At 34.9% G+C, this 23,981-nt stretch overlaps 2 protein-coding genes across 2 annotated transcripts; both read left to right on the top strand.

The window, feature by feature from the left end:
• The first annotated feature begins 146 nt into the window (after nt 1-146).
• Nucleotides 147-15,678, top strand: LOC140047138 (hamartin-like). Its single transcript, XM_072091975.1, has 19 exons — nt 147-183; nt 859-1,041; nt 2,298-2,401; nt 2,724-2,876; nt 3,667-3,811; nt 4,229-4,377; nt 4,804-4,877; nt 5,614-5,804; nt 6,443-7,165; nt 7,323-8,256; nt 8,668-8,714; nt 8,874-9,007; nt 9,240-9,403; nt 9,743-9,839; nt 10,235-10,330; nt 11,185-11,326; nt 11,781-11,869; nt 12,339-12,407; nt 12,972-15,678. Exons 2-19 carry the CDS (start codon nt 927-929, stop codon nt 13,656-13,658), a joined length of 4,113 nt encoding a protein of 1,370 aa, XP_071948076.1. The 5' UTR covers nt 147-183; nt 859-926; the 3' UTR covers nt 13,659-15,678.
• A 4,698-nt stretch (nt 15,679-20,376) lies between these two features.
• On the top strand, nt 20,377-22,254 carry LOC140047754 (uncharacterized). The gene is made up of 4 exons (XM_072092788.1): nt 20,377-20,465; nt 20,570-21,306; nt 21,843-21,905; nt 22,220-22,254. Exons 1-4 carry the CDS (start codon nt 20,377-20,379, stop codon nt 22,252-22,254), a joined length of 924 nt encoding a protein of 307 aa, XP_071948889.1.
• The last annotated feature ends 1,727 nt before the right edge of the window (nt 22,255-23,981 follow it).

Below are 23,981 nucleotides of genomic sequence, written 5' to 3'. Positions count from 1 at the left end.
TAAATAATAGATATTAGTTTATTAAATAGATAAAGTAAAAATGTAGACTGCAGTACTATACACTCTTCTTTTTTATCTTTTGTGGTAAAATAATACAGTAGTATTAAATTACCCCCTCTATAAATCACATGAGTCAAAATGGCAGCCTACACGACGTATTTGTAATTTTTTGCGTGACAATTTGTGAGACATTATTTTTTCAAAGATAAAATGTTTCTTAGGACTAAGAACTAAATAAGTTTCAATTTTGCTAGCTTTTGTATAGTTTTACTTAAAAATTAGGAATGAAAAATAATAATTTTTCAAGCTTTAGGCTGTAGATAGAAGGAGGCCTAGCCTAGGCCTAGCTATAGTTTTGACAATCTTGTGCGTACATGTTTGAGAGGCAATGACCGATTGAGTCGAGTTTGGTCGTTTCGACCTTTGATGGCATTGCGTACAGTATAGATAGGCCCAATATTTAGAGTAAATAAAGGCCTGGTTTGTGTTGTTCAGTCTATAGTTATTGCTAGTTATGTAGGCTCTATTGTTTTGGTAAATAAATTAAACTAAAAACTAACTTTTGAAATAAAACTAGTAAAAATATAATAAGTAAAGTGCAATTGTAATTATTTTTGTTACTTTTTACTTGATTTTACTTGATTTTGAGACTTATTATAAAGCCGAAGCTTGTGTGTCCCTCGACGTGTTTCTATATATTATCTTGTCTACTATAGGGGGCAAACTTTTTAATTTTAAAATTGATTTTTAGGGAGTAGGACAGAGAGAGATTTAAACTAATTAAAAGTATCACGATGCTATATTTTTATTTAAATACTGTATAATAAATCTTCATTTTTTATATACTCATAATAATAGATTACATGACCGCTGCCAGTCAGAACAGAAATTTACAACATGCTTGAAAAATTATAAACAGCTGAATAATGCAGCACCATCCTGCAAGCTATGATATTGCTGACTGTTTCCATCTGCTGGAATCGGAGAGTATTCTGGTTGTCAAGGACATCAAAGAGGAGATCCAGGGGGTCCTTAATTCTGGTAGGTATTGAATGGGTATGACACCATGGAGGTAACTGAGAGAAATACACCTGTATAGGATGGTTCTAATCATCTAAGGTTTAAGAAACAACTGCTGCATGCAAAAATATGTGTTTAGGTTATTTAACTGACTAAGCAAAATCATTGACTTAAGTTAAGATATTTTTTTTTACTAAATAAGCAAGTTTGAATAATCTGATACTAGAGCTCAACCTTCTTCTCACCAGTTGTTAATACCAAGGTTTAACATACATAATATATTATATTTAGTGTTAAATCTAGGTTGTCACAAACCTACAACCTATGCCGACTTTAGATGCCACATTGTTATACTCAATGTCGCATCTAAAGTCGGCATAGGTTGTAGGTTTGTGACAACCTAGATTTAACACTACCGTATATTTCGGTGTATAAGTCGCACTTTTGACACGCAAATTTGACCTCTAAATTAAGGGTGCGTCTTATACACCGAACATAAATGCTTCACCACACAGAGTGTACATATCGTCACCTCGTTGGCTAAGCTAGGCCTAGCTACAGTGTACTAACGTAACGGCAACCAGCTTCTGCCTAGTTTTCAAGGCATTTTAGCGTGATGTTATACTAAATATGATGAAAAGATTTGTTTATTATGGAGCTGTTTTAGGCGCTCCGATAAAATTTCATTTGTAAACGTTTACGATTGGAATAGTATTTATTTATAGTTATACGCACGATCGCCGACCGCCGTACCCCCAGCGCAAGCCCTTCTTGGCGGCCACATGTTGTACGGTATTCGACTAGTATATTCTCCAGGTGATTATAGCATGGACTAGCGTACACACTTCTTGGATACATAGATACTAATCGAATACGATTGTCCGTGAAAACGTGCGCCCTCTTGAAATGATCGAGCGAGGCTAGCCCACACACGTGCGTGTTACACACACGGTCATGCACTCGATGTTGCGGGTGCGAAACTCATGAATAACAAGTTAGAAACAACTTGTTGAGGCTGGCCGCGGCCGAGCCTAGTAGGTAAGAAAAAACCTAAATAAAGGACGCCGTTGTAGATATAACAAAATATATTATTACAATAAGATTGATTACAATATATAAAAAACATTGTTTTGATGAAATATAAGGTGCGTCTTATACATCGACGATATAAAAAATACCGATATTTTACTCTCAGTTAGGGGGTGCGTCTTATACACAGGTGCGACTTATACACCGAAATATACGGTAAATATAATATATTATGTATGTTTCTTTAGGATCAGACCCCAAATTTGTTAACTCCCTTCTTGACTACTTTGTGCGGACCAACTCACGAGAAGCACTTGATCTCATATCTGGATTTAGAGAGCCGCATGATAAGGTAAGTTAATAAAAACGTTTTCTGCTAATCAATTTTATTTTATAATAAATCACTTAAACTCATTGAAAATTAATTGTTTGACCTTTCACCTTATTGATACCTTCGGATGGGATGTAAAGCCATTGGTCTGTACTTGTGCATGTTAAAGAACTTGGTACACTATTCGAAAAGAGTAGGGGATCGTCTCCCGGTGTGCTGATCTGGTAGGTGCTGCACTGCTAGCTGCCGTGGGTCCGTGGAGGTCCTAATCCAAACTTCCTCAGTTTCCAGTTGAACTTGAGGACCAGAATAATTTAACATTTAACAACATTTATGTTCCCAGCATTTGTTGGACAGATTAAATGAATACTTAAAACAACCATCAGGAGTGTTACAATGTTTGACTGTACTAGGGAGTCTTATTCAACGCCAGCCTTCCTGGTTGTATACGATCTTTAAGGCTCCAGTTTTCCCGTCATTTATTAAACTACTTAAGGTAATGATAATATTCAAGTTAAGTTCAAATTTATTCAGCAAAAATGTGTAAATTGGTAATAATGAAGCTGTTGGCATTGTAACATTGAATGGAGTATAGTTCTAGTGGATATAGATATAGTGACTGTTGAAAATGTCATATATTGTAAATAATAATTTAAAATTTGTTTACAGAAGCCTTAGAATTGTATTTAAAATTTTATGTTTTAATTTTATTTGTTTATTTCAGCCTATGGGTTGCATAATTTTTTTGTGGTAAATTTGAATAAATAAAAAACAGACTATATATATATATATAAAAATATCTCTTCGGAGATCCCGCCTCGTGAATAAAAATACTGAAAGATGAGGGCGTATCAATTTGATCTCTGTTGCGCGTGCGTACAACTGAGGACTAGTGCTGTTCCGCCGTACCACGACGAGAATGTTAAAGAGTCGTTATCCAATCGAGTTCGAACAATACCATGAAAGCCCCAGTGGTCTAATGGTTAGGACATCTGCATATCAAGCAGGCGGTCCGAGTTCGAGTCTCGGTTGAAGCGACTTTGTCTCATTCTCACAGATTTCCTCATCTTTATCGTTTCAAATTAATTAATTAAATTTCAGTATATCACCGGGTGGTTTAGAATTAATGTTCTTTGCCTCTTGTGTTTATATATATAAAAATAAGTATAATCTAGCTGTGTAAAACCATTCATCATCTTAAAAGAAGTGTCTAGCTGGTGTCAGAAGAAGCTAGTCATTTTCTGTTGACCCTTGACCTATTGATTAACATTTTTATTCTCGTTAAGGTTGAAACCAGTGTACCAGTATTGATGTCCGGAGTACTAAGCATTACCACATTGCTTCCTATCTACCCATCACTTGTCAGCCCGTATCTTAATGACATCTTTCTCCTGTTTTCAAGATTAGCTGCCTGGAACATCAGAAAACCTGGTAAGAACATCAGGACTGGTATTTATCAATCTCTTTTATTTATAGTTAGTAAGGGTAAGGCAGCACTGATAAGGACACTCACAAAAGCACTTGAACAAAACATAGATGCATTTTTTTTTTAAATGTCAAAAATTATTCACAAAAAAAAACCATAAAATGGATTGACAAATTAAAAATTAGACATATAAAAAAGGAAAGAGATGTGACAATTTTTTTATTGTGTTTGTTAGTTTTTCATTTATCTATTTTTTTATATCTCAGAGCAAACATAATTTCTATTTATATTTTGTATGCAAATGACAATAAATGGAAGTAATTGTACTAAAACAAATTTGCTTGATTTTGGTTAAAAGATATATATTTTTATATTATGACAATATATACTGCAAGTTCAGCATTTCTTTGTTTATTCCACAGGAAATGTACCAGAGATTTACATGTTGCATTTGAATGTAGCTGTGTATGGCTTGTTCCATAGATTGTATGGCATGTATCCATGCAACTTTGTTGACTATCTGAAATATTCTTACAAAGACAAAACAAAAGAATTTAATAAAGTTATTCTGGTGAGTTTCTGGTTTAATGTTCAATTTAAAATAATAATAATTGACAAGACCTTGTTTCTAATTTTACTTTACAGTAATAATTTAAAGTAAAATGATAATCATTTAAATTTGTTACTCTCAGATGTTTAAAGCTCTGTCTACACTACTGTATCAAACTTTATGTGACAAAAAAATGTGATATTGACATGATGATGGCATACCACTACTATTTGGGTATATCACTACCATATTTGGGCACACACTTTTTTCAAAATAGTTTGATAGTTTAGACAGAGCTTTATTTATCTTTAGTCCCTTTATCCCGCTATTCTTAATATTGTACATCTATATTTCATAAGCTACAATTTTTATTAAGTAGATTTTCTTGATGTAGTATGTGCTGCACATTACGAATGATTACGTTATAATGTTTTTGTATTAATTCAGCCGCTGCTTGAGAGAATGCGAATTCACCCACGGTTAATCACTGATACATATAGTAAAGAAATCGATCCATCACGGTAAGTATAAATAATTTATTATACTTAAAGAGGTATTGTCCCTCAAAAACATGAAAAATGAAATGCTATTTTTCGAACATTGCGATTATAAACTGAAAGTGAACATACTGTACGATGTATTATCAGCAAAATATTCAAAAGTAGTACGTAGTAAAATAAAGCAAGATGAACAACTCTAAATTATGTAAAAAATCCAGCAATTATTTTCTAAGCGATTGTCTCAAAAGTGGAAATAAATAAGCATATTCAAAGTGTTAACACATTGACTGCCAAGGCATTTTCCGTAATTTCTGTCCCAGTGCCAAGTCCCGTTTACATATTAAATTACAGTTTGAAAGTGTAACATCTGGTCACAGACTATCATGATGTCATTCAAAATATTTTTAGATTATCGTTTACGTACATCATTCATAAACTGCCATGCGATAATTCCTGTTCCAATCACCACTGCCAGCGATTCTACATACAATACAAAAGTGCTACGATTTTGACGTAGTATTACGTCTTGGCAAGTAGCGACACGCAATTTTTGACGTATAAATACGCCGTGGCAGTGAACGTGTTAAAAGCATAGGTATTTTTATACCTCTATTTATGATCGCTGAAGATGATTCCGGAATTCAGATGTGCTTTGCTGTATACTGGTCCTAAGTATTACACTTATACATTTTGTATTTTGAAAAGTTTATAGCCAAGGATTTTACACTCACATTTTGTCCTTTCCTCTTGGTAACAGATGGAGGAAGATGGAGGCGCATGATGTTTTGATGGAATGTGCGAAGGTATCCCTTGATTACTCACTGGAGCATACTGGTAGTGAATCCCTGAATAGTTCATCAGTGGGAGAGAACCGCAGCATATCGTCACGCCTTAAACAGTACCTAGAGAGAAGCCAGCGACAAACATCCTCACCTATCATTTCAGCAGGTAAATCTGATTGCTATAAACAAGCTCTATATTGTTACATAATATCCCAAAATTTGGTAGGTTTGAGGGGATTTGTAATCAAAGTACAGAAATGTAGTTGAGAGTTTAATCTCTAAAGCTCTGTCTACACTATCAAACTTTATGTGACAAAAAATGTGATGTGCCCATATATGAATATATTTACGATATCATATCACTACCATATTTGAGCATATCACTACCATATTTGGGCACATCACACTTTTTTTTGTCAAACTAGTTTGATAGTGTAGACAGAGACTAAGCATAGACATTATCTCTATGGAGTAAGGTTTGGGATACTGTGTGTGTGTGTGTTTAACAAATATAGTAGTGATATGCCCAAATATGGTAGTGATATGCCCAAATATGGTAGTGATATGACATCATCATGTCCCTATATGGGCAAATCACAATCTCATAAAGTGTTGAGGCTTGAGAAGGTCACCCAGTGTAAAGAAGAAATAAATTACATGAACATTTGTGAGCAAAACCCTTTAGTAGGTTTATGATTATTATGTTGGCCTTAAAATGTGTATAAATGAAATTAAAATAATGATAATGATAAAAGAACTGAAAGAAATTCTGAAACAAAAGATTTTGTTTATTTATTCGTATAGTTCCCACAGTTGAAAACACAAAGGATCTTCCAGATTTGAACAACATTATACAATTAGGAGCTGAAGCTATTAAAGATAGAGTGTTGCAACCAGAGAATCCTGACCAATCATGGTTCAGTCCATCCCAAATGTGCCCTCTGTCGACCCCTCCACTATCAAGACCGGCATCTCCAAGCACGAGCCATGCTGACATCAGCTTGACAGGTTCCTCTTTCATTGGAGGCATGATACCATCTGCCGGTAACACTCCTACTCCACAAATCACGCCAGGTGGATCTCCACGATCTTTTGTCGCAGACGACCTCCGAAGCAGGCTAACGCACATCTCCAGCGGAAGAGGATCTGGCAAATCCAAACCACCATTACTAAAACAAATCTCAATAACATCATTAAACACTTCCGCAGTGAATCTAGATAAATCCAGTGAGGGTAGCAAATCTGTTCCTGTGACGCCATACAAAAAGACTGATCCTTTTGAATTTCCAGCTATTAATGTTAGCACGCCCTCTAGCGCTAGTAAGCTTAAAATCACAGTTCATGAACTTGCACAAAAAAATAAACAGAATGATACTTTACAGAAAGACGATTCTTTTGAAGAAATTAAACTTCCTGGACAACAGTCCAACGAGAGGGTAAAACATCTTTCAGCAGAGCCAGTGACAATCAAGAGACTGCATGGTGTTATCAAACAGCTGTCACCAGATAATGATTCTAACTTAGATGGTAAGATACATTTGTTTTTATTGTTTTTCTGCCCACGCATAACATTTACAATGAAAGAACAAAATTACACCAGTCTGATTTTTTTAATCTCTATTTTTCATGTTTTTGGAGGACAATACATCTTGAATAATAATTAAGTGATAACTTTATATTTCAGAAGATGGAATAAACAAGGAATTGTCTCTGATTGTTAGCAATGAAGGGGGAGGAGAATCATTTGATGAATGTTTATTACCAGATCACATGTCCTTTCCAATGGCTTTCTCGTTTGATAGACTAGAACGCACTGCTAGAATGCACTATAACAGTGAGAGCCAAGCGTATCGGCAAACTCCTCGTAGAGCGCGGCATGAAACGTATCCACCGTTGTGGAGAGTTTACGATTCGGAAATATCTACCATTCACGAAAAGTGGTTGCGTGGTGACGATGATAACAAAGGTGCAATTAAAAGTTTCGGTCTTTCCAAAGACTTGGATGATGATATTGAGATAGATGGAAGTGATAAAACCACTGATAATAACCAAGTTACAATCGATAAACAGACTGTTGATTGCAGTAGTGGTACAACAAATATTTCTGACATAGAAGTGACGAATACATCTGAGGATTGTAAGGAAAATAATAAACCCAGCAACAGTGATTGCACGGCTAAATCCATTGGAGTTAAACAAATTCTTGAAGGAAATCAACCGTCTGTACCACTATCACAACGTTTCACTCCCATAAAAGATCGTTCAGTCGATAGTTTAGAGTCGCCTTTGAATACTCAAAGCGCTCGTAGCTCAACCTCTGATTACCCAGATCGCGTATCTGGTTACCATAGCGGCACGACAACTGCTGATCTACGTTCACCGAATCCCTATGCGCAAATGTTTCCAAATATGGCGAGTCCAATGGTGAACCAGTGTCGTAAGCAGACTTCATCGGCCAACTCGACGCCAGCATGTGAGTCAAGAGATAGCACTGGCGGCTTCCACACGCCGAATGACATGTCGGGAAGACTGTCGTGGCAGTCTCCATTGTCACCGCCTGAATTACTTGATCGCTACATTGAACTGGGTGAGAATGTTCATTCTAAAGAGCTCAGTCGGTAAGTTTTTTAGTAAATTATTTTGATTATTTATTAAATGATAATTAGTAATAAATAATATCAAGCATGATAGTTGGGCATAGCTCAAGTTGATTAATAGATAGATCTAAAACAGCGCTTTCCCAGTAAAACATTCAGGCGTGGATTTAAGCATGGGATAAACAGGCTTTAGCCTTCTCCCCACCCCCCACCACTTTTTAAAATAAAATAATGAATATTTTTATTTTTCTGCAACCCAACAAATCGTTTTTATCATTTATGAAATTTTTAGCACCCGCTATAATGCTTGATCTGCCCCTGACATTGAGAGAATACAAACTGAGCTTAAGATTTATTTATTATTTTAGTAAATATTGATAGCCTCCCACCCCCCTCCCCCACTATTGATTGTAATTTGTTTATTCTTATCAGAATTCCTTTAGCAAGTCAAAACCATATTAGCTGGACTCATTTTGGAGGTAAGGTATTTTCTTGTTTTGTATATCAATATAAACAATTTAGAAATAAATATATTTACTTGAGGAACTCTTGTAGCTTTTGACAATAGTTTGCATAACCTCATTTACATGTGTTGAATAGTATTTAAAAAAAATTATTTCTCTGTATGTTATTGTCAGGTCATCCGCCTGCAGATGAAATTGAACTGTTAAAAGGTCAAGTGTTCTTGTTGCACACTCAACTACAATTTGAAAGAAACCAACGAGAACAGCACGAGCAAAGAAACCGAAGACTACTAAGGAAAACGCACAAAGTTCGTTCACAATTTTGTTTAACCAACATGCAGTAATAGTAACTTTTTAAACCAATAGATGTAATTAAAACTGTTTTTACTCCACTCCCTAAAGCTCTGTCTACACTATCAAACATTATGTGACAAAAAAATGTGATGTGTCCATATATGAACACATGATGATGTCATATCCGCAGGTGCAGGTGGAAAAAATTTTAGAAAATGATTAAATTAAATGAATTTTGTCTTGAAGGCTAAAGCATATGAAGAGGGTAACAACGCATTACAAATGCAATTAAAACACTATCATCGAGAGAAGCTTGAGTTGATAAATGGATGTACTCAAATAAGAAAAGAAAGAGATGAATTGAGTTCTATGTGTGAAGCAATGAGGAAGGACCTAGGCCTAGAAAGAGGGTGAGTAATATTGCCATTTGATTGATGAAATAGGTGACCTGAATTTAAGTCTAAAACAATAAAAAGTGGTGTAATGTATGTAAATGTAAATGAAATATTTTTCATATTTAATTGGGAACTTTTGTACTCAACATAAATCTTCGTTTTTGTATTTGAATGGTAAATTGTAAGCGGATTGTGCTCAACAGAAAATCATTTGAATAGAAAATCTTAACGCAAGATTTTTGGCAAGAACAATCTCAATGCTCTAAATAATAAATAATGATAATAAATAAGTATAGGGTCAAACCAGAGCAAAATAATGGCATCTCTTGCATTGTATTGTTTTTCTCCCAATAGGAAAAATACATTGGTTATTAGAGAACTGCAAGAAGCAAAAAAAGAACTGCAAAAACTACTGGTAGAACACAAGCAAGAGGTTGAAAGAATTAAAAAGGTTTCTCTGCAATATCTTAAGAACTGTTTACACTATCAAACTTTATGTGACAACAAAATATGATGTGCCCATGGACATTATGATATATCACTACTATATTTGGGCATATCACTACCACATTTGGGCACATTACACATTTTTGTCAAATTAGTTTGATAGTGTAAACAGAACTTTATATTTTATTTTACCATCATTCCTCATTGACATATTTATCATGATAGCGCTATGCGGTGCGGGTAGACGTGATTTTTAGTGGCTCCATATCCATCATGCGCTCCCAACAATCAAAGAAAAAAGAATTGAAAGAGATCAAGCAGTCATTTCATTGTGATCTATATGGTCGTTATCATTATTATTCTGTTGATGTCTTCTCATCATTATTTCCTTTTCTACAGGATTGGAAACTTGCAGAAAACCGTCTTTGTATTTTAGAAACAGAAAAACAAAACTTGTTAGATGAACTAGATGTTAAAAAACGCTTGGAAAGTGAGGTACAGTATTTAGATTGTTTTAATCTATAAACATGTGTCTTTATTTTTTTGATTTTGATTTATTCAATATCGGCTCATTACAATTACAACAGAATACATAAAAATATATAATGAAACAAAAAGCCAGGATTTTCACAAGCGAACCCAATCACTGTTTAAAGACTTTCCTTTAACATAAATAAAATATAATATAAATATAAAATAAATGACGAGAAAAAATTAATTAATAAAAATCACAGAAATTATGTAAAAAAATACAGCAGGGACCATGTAAAATCAAAAGAAATAGTGTTGATGAAGACTAGTCTCGAATTCTCGAAACCTACCAAGGAGAGCAAGCTCACTTAATTCAGAGGGAAGACCATTCCAAAGTTTACAGAATCTAGGAAAGAGTGAAGATTGAAAACAGACAGTTCGAGCAAAGGGTGGCCTGAATAGAAGATCAAATTTGTGACGAGAAATATGAGAAAAAAAAGAAGAAACATCGAGATCAATATTTAGAGAATTAACATAATTGTGATTTGTGTTATGTACGGAGTGAGTGCAGAATCTGTTTGGGCTTTAGCCTATTCTCACAACTGGTCATTTGAACACTATACAGTACCTTGTTTGTGTGCTAGTCCTGGATCAGTGACTGACTTTGAAACAGGGGAGGGGTGTGTCCAAATTGTGAAATGAAGTCCTATATTTTGCACTGTCATTTTCTAAATTTAGGAGGGCAGGTGGCATGCCTGCTGGATTCTCTGATAATAGATATAACCAAGTTTTCTGCTGTTATTTAAATTTATGATCACTAAAAAAAAGTATTTTATTTATTTTAGTTATAAGTTATTATATACAATTCAATTATGCAGGTAAATTTTCTGAATCGTCAATTGTTATTAATGGGTGAAGTGAACATGAAATACCAGGAGAGAGTGGATGATGAGAGGGAAAGTGAGCAGGGTAAGGAAGAACTACAAATGTATAAGAAAGCATCAAGAAGGGAGCTTTATAGTAAGTACTTAACATGTTATTACACACAGGTTGCCCCACAAAAGTCTGTAGAGTTCTGTGACCATATTCACCAATCACACTTAAGTGAGATATTTCTCATAAATATTAGGTATTTCACTAATAATTATTTTCCTTACATTATATTCATTTAAATAGGAGATTTTTTTAAAGGGTAATTGTTCCCTAAAGCTCTGTCTACACTATCAAACTAGTTTGACAAAAATAGTGTGATGTGCCTAAATATGGTAGTGATATACTTAAATATGGTAGTGATATGACATCATGTCCATATATGGGCACATCACATTTTTTGTCAGTTTAAAAGTGTAGACAAGGCTTCAGCCTAAGTGTGAATGGGGAATTTAGCCACTGGTTGCAATAATATGAGAGCAGCGATGGGAATTGAACTATGACCCAAATGTAAACTGTTGCAGTATTATTTTCTTTTTTTCAGATTTGTCAGACACATGTAAACAGAAGACTTTGCAATTAGAAGCTGCAAAAGCAAGGATAGCAGAGCTGGAACAGGCTAGAGAACAACAAGTGAGAAAGCTTTAATAAAATATGTTTACACTATCAAACTAGTTTGACAAAAAAAGTGTGATATGCCTAAATATTGTAGTATATGACATGATCATCACATTTTTTTGTCACATAAAGTTTGATAGTGTAGACAGAGCTTAACATTATATAGGACTTTTATCAAAGCCTTTAACAATAGATATGATTGTACTGCTACTACCAAAACTATATGATGATGAGAGCATTGTACATTACCTGTGCTAATATTATTGTTGTGGTTTGCAGTGCCCCTAGCGTAACCCCTCGGCCACTCCTTTGATAAATTGTGTCCTCCAGTTAATTTTAATTTATGTAGTATCATATTACTACTTACTTATAATTAAGTGTCCAAAGCTTCTAAGAATACAAATTCGTTCAGACTTTTGAATAACATTTTTGCATTTTCTTTATCAATACTTCATATAAATTCACAATTGTTCTTATACTTAAGGAATTATCAATTGTTGAGCAGAAACGTTACCTTGAAAGTGTTAAAAGTCTCTCAAAGGCCAAAATGAAGGTAAGAAGAAAATACTGCTGAAGTTTTTGCTGAAAATTAAGCCCTCGGTTGACATTTATCAATTTGGTTGCTTTGCCTAAGTCAATCTAGTTAAGAAGTGCTTAAACTGAGGCTTTATTTATCAAACCAGTTATTTTTATATTATAGAAAGGATTTGCGATCTAAAGCCTTGTCTACACTATCAAACTTTATGTGACAAAAAATGTGATGTGCCCATATATGGACATGATGATTTTGTATCACTACCATATTTGAACATGTCACCACCATATTTGGGCACATCACACTTTTTGTTATAGTGTAGACAAAGCTTTTGAATTTAAGATAGAGGATAGTGCCATGGGCTGGCATTTATCTCTTTTGCTAAAGTCAATATAATTGTGTAATTTATTATTTTATATATCTTTTATATTATGGAAAGGACTCATCTAAGATAAAGTATATCAACATAATTTGTTTTGATTATTATCAAAATGATAATTACTTCAAAATTGTTGTTTTTGCTAAGCTTGTTTGATAATTCTCACCTCTGGACTTAAATGCTGTTTTTGTTGCATTTTGCAGGCCATGGAATTCAGGGTCACTTCATTCAAGAAAATTATTCAAAGACAGGAATCATGGTTTTTTAAACTTCAAAAGCAGATAATTGAACTGCAAGGAGATTCATCGGAATCTAGTAAATCATTAAACAGACGACAAAGTAACATATCACGCACAAGTAATCTGACATCTGGCGCTAGCACACCAGAGATGTTTGCACAAGAACGACTACAGCATGTTCCGAACAGCGAAGAGGCCATCGACAATGCTATACAGTCGTGGACGAAACCCGACAGTCCAGGCGGCACAGACTCACGATCATCAAGAAAGTGCTCTTTGAAAGAAGATACAACTCTAAATATAGACTTTGATAGAATGAGACAATCGTTAAATGAACGCAAAATGGAGATTCCGTGCAAAGCTGAAAATCTACCCAACCAGATTCTGTCTAGTCCGCCGATTACTTTTAGCGCGACATCGCCTTTTAGACCCGTAGAACCAAGAGCCAAGGTTAATTTACAAGATATTCATCAAAAGTCGAGCAGTTTGCCACGAACGTTCAAAGAAACATCATCGAAGAGAAAAACGGATCTTGACAAAAATCCTGAAACAACAATTACCCAAGAAAATACGCAGAAATGCATGGATGATGTCACTAATGATGTCACAATTGGTACTAATTTGATTGGTTCAGATGGCAGTAATGTGTAAATGGTTATTCACTCATCGTGGTATAACAATAATGACATTTTTGTCTTCAGAACAAGATCAATGTATGATAATAATATGTCAAGAAACAGATTGACTTCAGAAGTTGTGCATTTAGTTTGTGTTCAAACAATGCATACTTTATTATTATTATTTAATTTTCGCAGACATAATTGAACAGTTTCAGTAGAGTTAAATGAACTACAGATATTGTAATTGATAATATTATTGTATAATTTATATATTCAATCTATAAAAAATACACATCACCGAGACGAATAGGGGGTTACTCCGGTGTACTAGTGCATCACAGCCACTGATCATGACTGGGCCCTCTGGGAGAACAGTGTTTTACTGAAAAGATCACCCGGTATAAATAAATAATATTTAAAAAAAAACGTATTAATTTATGAATTAACTTTTATTGTATTTATTACCAAAATAATTAATTGGAATTTGCATAGGTTTGCACCCTTGTGTTTTGTATGGCGTGTGCCCTAGATTGTGATATACATTAATTATGAAATTGAATTTGAGATTACGACCACTGCCAGTTAATTGTCAGTACTGAATAATATTTGAATAGTTATTCTATGGAGGAAATTCCTACATGTTTCATTGTATATTCAATGAATTTAACAATTGAGGTGCAAGGAATTTTTATTAAATTATTATTCAATAACTTTTTACTTTTACTGCTGTATATTTAACTTAACTCAACATGCCCTAAAGGCTGGTATTTTCCATCATTTTAGACATTAACAAGCACAGACTGGTATATAGTATAGTAATCGTATATTCTGTTGCATATTTAATTAGATTGAATACACGAATTGTGTAAGGATTAAATAACAATTATAGGATCATGTTATGGATTGTATAAAGTAATAACTTAAAACGACATGCTGCATTGCATACACTGGTTTGACCTAAAGCCCTGTCTACACTATCAAAGAAAAATTTGTTGGGCCTACAGTATATATGGACATGGTGATGTTATAGCACTACCATATTTAGGAATAGCACTACCATATTTGGGCGCACATCACACTTTTTTTGTCAAACTAGTATGATAGTGTAGACATAAAATGTATAGTCATAAATTGTATACAATTCTGTAGTAGATTGTCACGTGAGACGTAGTACGCACTGCCCTACGTTGTAGACATGTTAATTCCGATTGGTTGAATCTTCAGAAATTCAACCAATCCGAACGTTTGTCAAAATTGTTGTGGCGGACAACAACAATTAATACACGCGCACAGTTTACCAACCCCGGAGTTTACCATCTCACTCCTTGATATAAATAAATTGATTTTAATAATTCGAAGAAAATTATAGACAAGCAAAACCGACAACAAGGCTCAATGGCCTCTTGTGACTACCACAGGAAATAACATAGGCCTAACAGTACTACTGTCGAACTTTGAAGAGAAGGTATGTTAAGCTAGGCCTAGGGCCTGTATCAAAATCTGTATTGGGTGCATAGCCTGTTCTACTGTATACATGCCTCCATCGCCCTGACATATTATGTATGCCTATCTAGTCTAGGCCTAGCTGAGGGCATAAACATGCCTGGTGGATGTTGGTGTGATGAATCAAAAATGTGTGGCTCTATTACGCCAATATGGCCGCTTATGTTTCAAATTTAAATTTTTGTTGGTTTTCTAATGGACGAGAAGCAGCCATATATTAATTATTATGTTTGTTTAAATATGTTTTTTTTTAAAATTATTTTTTAAGAACGCATGGTGACAATTTATATTTAAAATTACCGCTCACCGGTTGTTCGGTTGCGTGTGTGTGAACACACAAACATCGTATTTCAATTCAAAGTTACAATGTGAAGTGAAATAGCAATTTATATTGTGTTGCATGGTAGTGTAAGTAAATAGACGAAACTACCAAGTCTGTAGACATACTGAATTCAATATTCTAGAATTGAAATATTTGCAATAAATTAATGTCTCTTAATTAGTAATCCAATATATGAAATGTTTTTAATATAGTACATAATTATGGGGACGACTTTGGGAACCAACACAATGTTTTCGACAGTTTTTAGGGATGTCTGTTGAATCAATAGTGAATATCTTGTCTTCGTTTGTTTCACGGGAAAGTGTCCCCTGAATAGGAGGATCTAATGTAGGCCTATTTAATACGCTTATTGGTTCAGTTTTTTTTTCGTTTTTTTTTTCAAAGTTCGATTGCCAAGGCACGTCATGCGAAATTGAACAAACACGGAGAAAGTGACGTCATTGATGTTACACCCTTGTACGACTACTTTATGTTATCCTCTGATACCAGCAGAACCAGATGAAATACTTTCGTTGCAGTCAAGCCATATCTGAAAAAATTATCAAATAATAACAAATAAATATTAAACAACGTATTTAATTAAATGTTATTATATAAATGTATTAACGGGTAATAGGTATACCGGAGTGTTTGATATCTCTCTGCTATTCCACGACCTTCCGTCATCTTTCAAAAGTTATCCCCTTGACGAATACTTTCAGTCGTCGGTATCGTTTGTCGCGCGGTCTGCCTCCTCCTTCGCATAAACACTGGCAGCTTCACTCCTATATGGTGACTTGTCGGGGATTTTTGTTTTGGTAGTGGAGGTAAACACCAATCTGCTGAAAGTTCTCCTTCTTCATCAACTAATCCTGGAGTTAGAAATCGTTTTCCACGGATCCAAACTTGACTCAAGTTTGGCGATTTGCTTCGTATGGGAATTAAGCTGTCGTTTAACATTTGAAAGTCCTAAAGAAAAATAACATGTGAAAATAAATCAGAAAGTGAAGACTGAAAGGAGTTTTCGATTTACGACGACTGTCATGTTAATTCTGATTCATTGTGAGTACGCGGGAAAGTTCCTCATAGTTTTGGTGGTTTCTAAGTCCAGACGACGACCGACGACACGTCAATCACGGTCGTCGATTTTCGGTCCCTTATTTTCCCCATAAAAACTGCTATCTTATTTTCCCCATAAAAACTGCTATCTTATTTTTCCTCAACTTACCTTTTCCTTGACAGCGCGTAAATACGTGACAGCGTTAACGAGTCGAGAGTACAGATCGTACGGATGCGAAGGAGTTTGTCTGCGTACAATTCCGGGTGTGTTTCCAAACAATCTGCAATTAATTCAGGAGGCGCATAAAAATGACCTCCTTTCGTTTTAAACTTATTCTATATTGTATTTTCTAAATATCTTTATGCGCCAACAGGTTGTAAGTTTCTTTATAGTATTATATTATTCAAAAGGTAATAAGAGATCAGGGGAGGATCCATGATTTTTTTTTTAAACGGAGAGGGCTAACATATAATAAATTATAATCTTCCAAAAATTTATCAAAAGTATACCGTAGTTCATAATTTCATTTTTATTTCAAAAGCCCGGTTAGAGCTCACCCTGGATCCGCCCCTGGATATAAAATACCAACCAATTGAAAGTGCAAAAAAGTGCGTGAACGACGTAGGCGTAAAAACGGTGCACGTGATTAGATTACGTCACGCAACTTACTCATTAGCGTCGTTCGAATGCAAGTCGTAGGAACATTACACGCTTCTGTAAGTCTATGGTCTTCGATCGATCCGAGAAATAACTGAAAATCACAACAAACAAAGTGAAAAGTCACAACCAAACCAACGAAGATAGATATCAACAAAGTTAAAGAAATATGTGTGCACACGCCAATAAAGACTGCTCCTGTCCATACTCAATATACTCATTGCTTTTAGATAAGTGAATTTTAACCTTACCCGAGTGCTCGATTATGAAGAATTGTGTGACGACTCGACAACTTCGGCGTCTGGGTTGGGAAGTATGGCAACTGGGGACGAGCGGGAGTTGTTCCTCCCGGAGTAAGATTCAAATTACGTCGAATCATGTTGATAACGGGGATATCCTGAGTATTAGCACCGTACGAATTCGCCTGGTTTACTGCATGATGTCGAAGAACATCCACTGCTATGGATCCCATAGATAATTGTTTCTTAAGTAAATCGTTAGAGAGTGGTGTCTCGTCTAAGTTAGTTGGCATTTCGCGATAGTGAGACAACTTGGTATTGCAGTGTCTAGACTTACGTCCTGTTGATTCCAATTTAATTGACTTGTTGCATGATGGATCATCTGTATAATAAAGTGTTTTGTATCGTTTATGATCACCCGATTCAGTCATACTTCTGAGCGGCCCAGAACATGTATTATACCGTCTGTATTGTTCAATATATTTTCTAAGATTGCTATAATGGTGAAAATTGTAATCTATCTGTGGCGTCGACCCGTAACCAAGGAAATTGTGCCTGGCTTCTAGCGGTTTCAGTGCCGCGCGATTCGTTACGTGCGTTTTACGGTAACTTATTCGTTCATTCAAAATCCATCCACACAACTCGAAACAATTGAAGTGCGTTTTTACTGAGTCAGATCCGAGGGTGTCTAGCGACGCTAGTTCTTCGTCTACTGCCATCAATTCTTGTGACAAATCTCGCTCACAACGTTTTGATAATCTGCATAGTTTTGCAACCATTTTGAAAACTTGGCTGTAACTATGATTTCAGTATAAAATAGAGCCTACAGTAAATTCAGGAGGTTGCAGATAGCAGCTTCAAGATAGTTTCAACCAAGATAATGAATAATTCCAATTCCATTTCTAGACTCATTTTAGCCCACAAGATCGATTGCAAGCCTTATAATTTCCTCAGAGCTACGAAATCGTCATTAGCCTATGCGATGAAGTAAATTTCCAGCCACCTGTAAAAACAGCAGGTTACGTAAGCCTAATCTAAAGAATAAATGATCAGGAAAATTAACCTGCTTCAAGTATCGACCACCCGAGTCTGATTGTAATCCTGGCCTTGGTTACCAAGCAGCCTCAATCACCGTTTACGGGTCCCAATCGATCACCCTAACAATGCTTATTAATTGCCTTATTTGCTTCGGTAACCAATCTTATAAGAATACAATCAATGGTGAAATAAAGATAAATACTGTATATCATCATTATACCTTAATCACTCCATGTCTTCATTGTGAATGTGAATTAAACTTCGTGTTAATTATTCCCATTCAAACAGGCAGCGCTAACTCACAGGACTACTACCACCACCACCACCTACATCACCAGGACAGAGCGTTCGTCATATTATTCTGCTTTTGAATTATTACCAGTAGGTCTACCTAAAGTGTCATGAAGAAATATAATTAACTCCATGGTTTGTTAGTAAAAGATGAAAACGGTATTTTCAGACTATGTGGGAGGTAAATTCTAACCAATACTGGTCTTTGATGGGTACAAGGGAATAACCGACTTATAGCCTCATTACCGCCCCCCACAAGGCCGAAACGTATTGCTCAGTACACGTGACATGGCTTGAACACAGAACGCATCATAGTTCACCGCCAGAGAGTTATTATTATCCTGGATCTCCCTCTATATCGAAACAATACATTATAAATAGAAACTCAACAGTTCTTTTGAGAATTGAATACGAGGTGTACCGCAAACTTTATATCAACATTATATTTTTATAGTAATCGATGCGAGTGGATTCCAATTGATACAAGTCCGTCAACAAGTGTCACGTGTATTGATTTTTGAACATAATAAAACATATTTCACAACAATGAGCTATATCAATTATTTTTTAGTGCGACTAAACAATATCTGATTGTAAAAAAATGTTATGCTAATTACTTCCTCATTTACATACAACCTGTCCTATTGATATATAAGTACTCTAGGCGTTATTTTCTGTTCTGATTATGAGAATAGTTTTTCGAAACATGTCACATTTTAAGGCAGTTTGCCTATTCATTAAACTCACTATAGTTATTTTAATTCGAAATTCGGTGCAATCATTCAACATTTTAAGTGTGATTTCAACTTTTATTAAGGTTTTTTTAAACATATTTAATATCATTTAAACTGAATTCGCATTGTATAGGCCTCGCTTTTAGTTGCTGTACTATAATCCATGTACATCCAGTATTAAGGTTAAAACCAGCATTGCGTAACAAGACATATTATTGGCTTAGAAACATACTCGATATCTGATAATCTAAATGTAGCAAGGCAAATACGACGTATACTCACTCTATTCGTCTACTCGAGGGTAGTTTATCTAGTTCGACTTACTCGGAGGCCTACTAACCGTCTTTTTCTAAACTCAAGGATTCACAATATTGTATATTTACAGCATTTACAGGTATTTTTTTAAAACAAACCCCAATGCGACGCATATAAGGGTTTTATTATAAAAGGCATAGGCCTAACATTTCATTTCCTTTGTTACGGGAACAAAATATAGGCATGGATTGGTTTTAAATTAAGGCACAAAATAATTGGTATAGAATTATAAAAAAATAAAACTTTCTTATCCGTCATAAGTTATAATATGGTCTAGGCTTAGCATGTATAATTAGTAAACGAGAACAATTTTCAACCGAGACCGAGACCGAGACCGAGACCGAGATAACAGTACACTAGCCTCGGTAGGAATGAGTTTCTAGGTATACTAGCTGCTTTAATGCCAATACGACTGAAAATAAAGCATTAGAAAAGACCTACATGAAAAATATATTTGATTGATACTGTATCATAAATGAAAGTGTTATAATGTAATGTCATCAAATGTATTTACACTTTTTACGAAACAGATTATGTCAAAGTTATTTAGTTTGCGAAAGCTGGTTTCGTGTCATCTTCCTAGGAGATATATGACCTTTTTGAGGCACACCAGTAATGGACATCATAATGATGGTTGTATGACCTCTAAAGAATCCAAGAATCCTGCGACAATCCAATCGTGAGTTTTACAAATTGCGCCATGAAAGTTTTGCAAATTGTTCTAAAAAATATATATAAATAAACCCATAAAAAAACCACTGTATTGTACCCTTTTAATTATAGAAACAAACCAAATTTGGTTGGCGATAACACCAGTGGTGCAACGTTGAACCGTCAGAGGTATATTAACAATCTGGAAACGTTCGATCTAACAGCTTTGGACGATGTACACAAAGATGATGTATACACACAGAACATTGAGAAGTATATTGGAACCGTGAAGATTCCAATTGGAGTTGTCAACGTCGACGTAAATGGTATGTACGCCAGGGGATCTTACTCTGTCCCCATGGCTACAACTGAAGCTGCGTTAGTAGCCTCCTACTCAAGAGGCTGCAAAATGGTCAGTGCTTGTGGAGGCGTCAATACCGTTGTCATTGAGAAACCTGTTCTATTGTCTCCAGAATTCTATTTCGGAAACATATCTGATGCAAACAACTTTTTCCAGTGGTTTAATTGTCCCGAGATATTTGATATGGTTAAGAAGGCTGCAGAAACTACTAACAGACATGGCAAGTTAAAACACACATCAGCTACTTTACACGGTAATAAAGTGCTCACTAAGTTTGTGTACGAAAGTGAAAACGTTTCTGCTGAACCAGGCTATAGAAGCACAACTGCTGCCAATGTGGCTATTAGAGAGCTACTTCAAGAAGCACCTGTTCAACCACAGAAATGGTGGCTTAACGCAGTTGGGTTTAGTCATAACAGTGGGCCTTTTACGAATTCAAGGAGTTTTTACGTCACTGGTGAAGTTATCTGTCCTAAAGATGATGTTGAACAGATTTTAAGAACAACAGGTAGTCTTCGATATACATATTATGCATTTTGTTTCAAAGTAGGCATATATCAAATAAAATTATTATTTTTTTACTATCTCCAAGTATACTCTCACTTGCATTGAAAAAGGTTAGTGTTAAAAAGCTCTGAAATTTATTTGTGATTGTTTTAGTTTATTTTTATTTGGCTGATACCCACCCCATACCCACATTTTATTTGTATCTCTCCATTGAGATCCAGCCACTGATACCCACAGCATTGTCATTTTTTCAGTGCTTATTTTATTTGTATCTCCATATTGAGATCCAGCCACTGATACCCACAGCATTGTCATTTTTTCAGTACTTATTTTATTTGTATCTCCATTGACACCCAGTCACAGAATTATATTTTTTTAGATTAAAATGGACAAATGAAATAATGTGTTTAATATGTCCATGGATTATCTTCGACAAACACTTCCGTTTGCAACAATTTGATTTGTGTCCTTTCAGTTTTTCAACTATACCTGTATTCAACTAACATTTCTGATTAATACTTATATTCTATTTACAAGTTGAAAATTTGACTATTTTGAGTGAATCAGTGATGGTTAGTCAGTACATGCAAGGAGTGAAAGGCAAGTTTCAATCATTCTTTAAAAAAGTAGTATTATTTTTACGTTACGTGACATTCCCTTGAATACATCCCACGTTAAATTATTCATTACCGTTGGAATACTATTACATTGCGCATTGCATACATTTTTCCCCCTCAAAAGTTCAATATGTACTGCCTAATGTTTGTACTTTATCGTTAATGTCTTGTGACTAAAGCAAATTGTGTTGACACCATAGAGTTATACACATTATATTATACAATCGAAAGTGACCTTATCTCGTGTCTGAACAAGGTCTAAATAGTGTTTATTTTGTATGTATATTCCTTATATAGATAAACACTTGAATGTAACTTGTGCAAATAATTGATCATGATAAATGTGAAAAGATAGGTTATGCACAGTGTATTCTATGGTTATTGACGATGATGCGTTGTCAGTAACACCACAGATAGCCTACTAAAATGATACTAACTAACGCGCGCATTTAAATCCAGATGATAATGTAAACCTTTTTTACGCGCGCATCGATGTTGTGTCTTCTGGTGTTACTGGTAAAGTAAGGCCAACTCAGACTGCGTCGTACGACGAAAAAGTATTCAGCGCCACTCTTGAAGAAAATCTCCCTTTTGGCTTTTTTTAAAAAACAATATCTAACTACTAATAATCAATATAATTATTAAACATTTTTTTTAATAATGTAGGAATAACATGCCATGCTTCTAATGCGTTGGCCGCCATTTATATCGCATGCGGACAAGACGTTGCTTGCGTGGCCGAATCGCATGTTGGTAGTACAGAGATGAGTAAAACACCAGAAGGTGATATTCGGGTACGCTCAACTATTCCATCAATGATGGTTGCAACTATTGGAGGCGGCACAGGTCTGCCTTCTCAAAATGTATGTACCGTTTAATTAATTTTGTTGGCACAATTAATTTATAAATGATTGTTTGCTTGTTTTCCTTGTTAGTTTAGTGACCTAAACTTGTGTTCTGTTTAAAGGAAGTTTAAAACTTAATTTTTATATGCATTCATTTGTTTTCTGCGAAAGATAATTTGTATGCATAGTCACATGTCGAGAAAAAAAATTCTCTCTCGCATCATACGTTGTAGTTGTACAAGTTTTGTACGGTGACATTTTAACAGAATTTTTTCCTTGTATTTTAGACGTGTCTAAGTATGTTACAACTTCCCGAAAAGAACAGCAGAGATGCTTTTGCTGAAGTGATAATGGGTGTTCTCATAGGCGGGGAACTGTCTGTCAGCGCAGCAATGACCGCACATCATTTTTCGGCTGCACACCAAAAGTTCACCAGAGGTTCCAAACACTAGAGGGCTCCTGTTGCTTCCACAATTTACGTTCACACACTACAGGCGTTTGAATGCAAGAAACCTATTACAGTATTTCAATGTTCTGTATATTCTAATGCCATTATCATCATTAGACATATAAATACCGTATTCATCTCCATGCACACGACTTTAATGATAATAAATGTAATATTATAATAATATAATAGAGGGCTAATATTATAATAATATAATATCATTTTTACTTTGTAATTTTTGTTTATTCAGTATACCGCAATATAGTAGAATTATTAGGTATTAATAAAAAAAAATATATTATATATAATATAAAATAAATTAAAAAATAATTGCGTTATCAAGGCTGTGGCTGGGATCGGACAATGGGGTTTGGACACAAAGTACTTAAAGGGGGCTTCACTGTGAAAAGGGATTCGTCCAAACCATAAAATCCCTCCTTGAAGCATGTTATTCGTTTTAAATATATATTTTACAATCATCTGTATGCACTGCAAACATTATATTTTATATTACACTGTACTGTACTAAAAACAATGACGTCATCAGTCATTTTATGCGTACGTAAAAAAACAATGACGTCATCAGTCATTTTATGCGTACGTAAAAAAACAATGACGTCATCAGTCATTTTATGCGTACGTAAAAAAACAATGACGTCATCAGTCATTTTATGCGTACGTAAAAAAACAATGACGTCATCAGTCATTTTATGCGTACGTAAAAATTCAGGGAACGTAAAACAAAGGTTCTACTATATTGTAGTTG

This window comes from Antedon mediterranea, chromosome 4 (assembly GCF_964355755.1).
Source record: "Antedon mediterranea chromosome 4, ecAntMedi1.1, whole genome shotgun sequence".
NCBI lineage: Eukaryota > Metazoa > Echinodermata > Crinoidea > Comatulida > Antedonidae > Antedon > Antedon mediterranea.
This window is presented reverse-complemented; position numbering and strand designations above follow the sequence as displayed.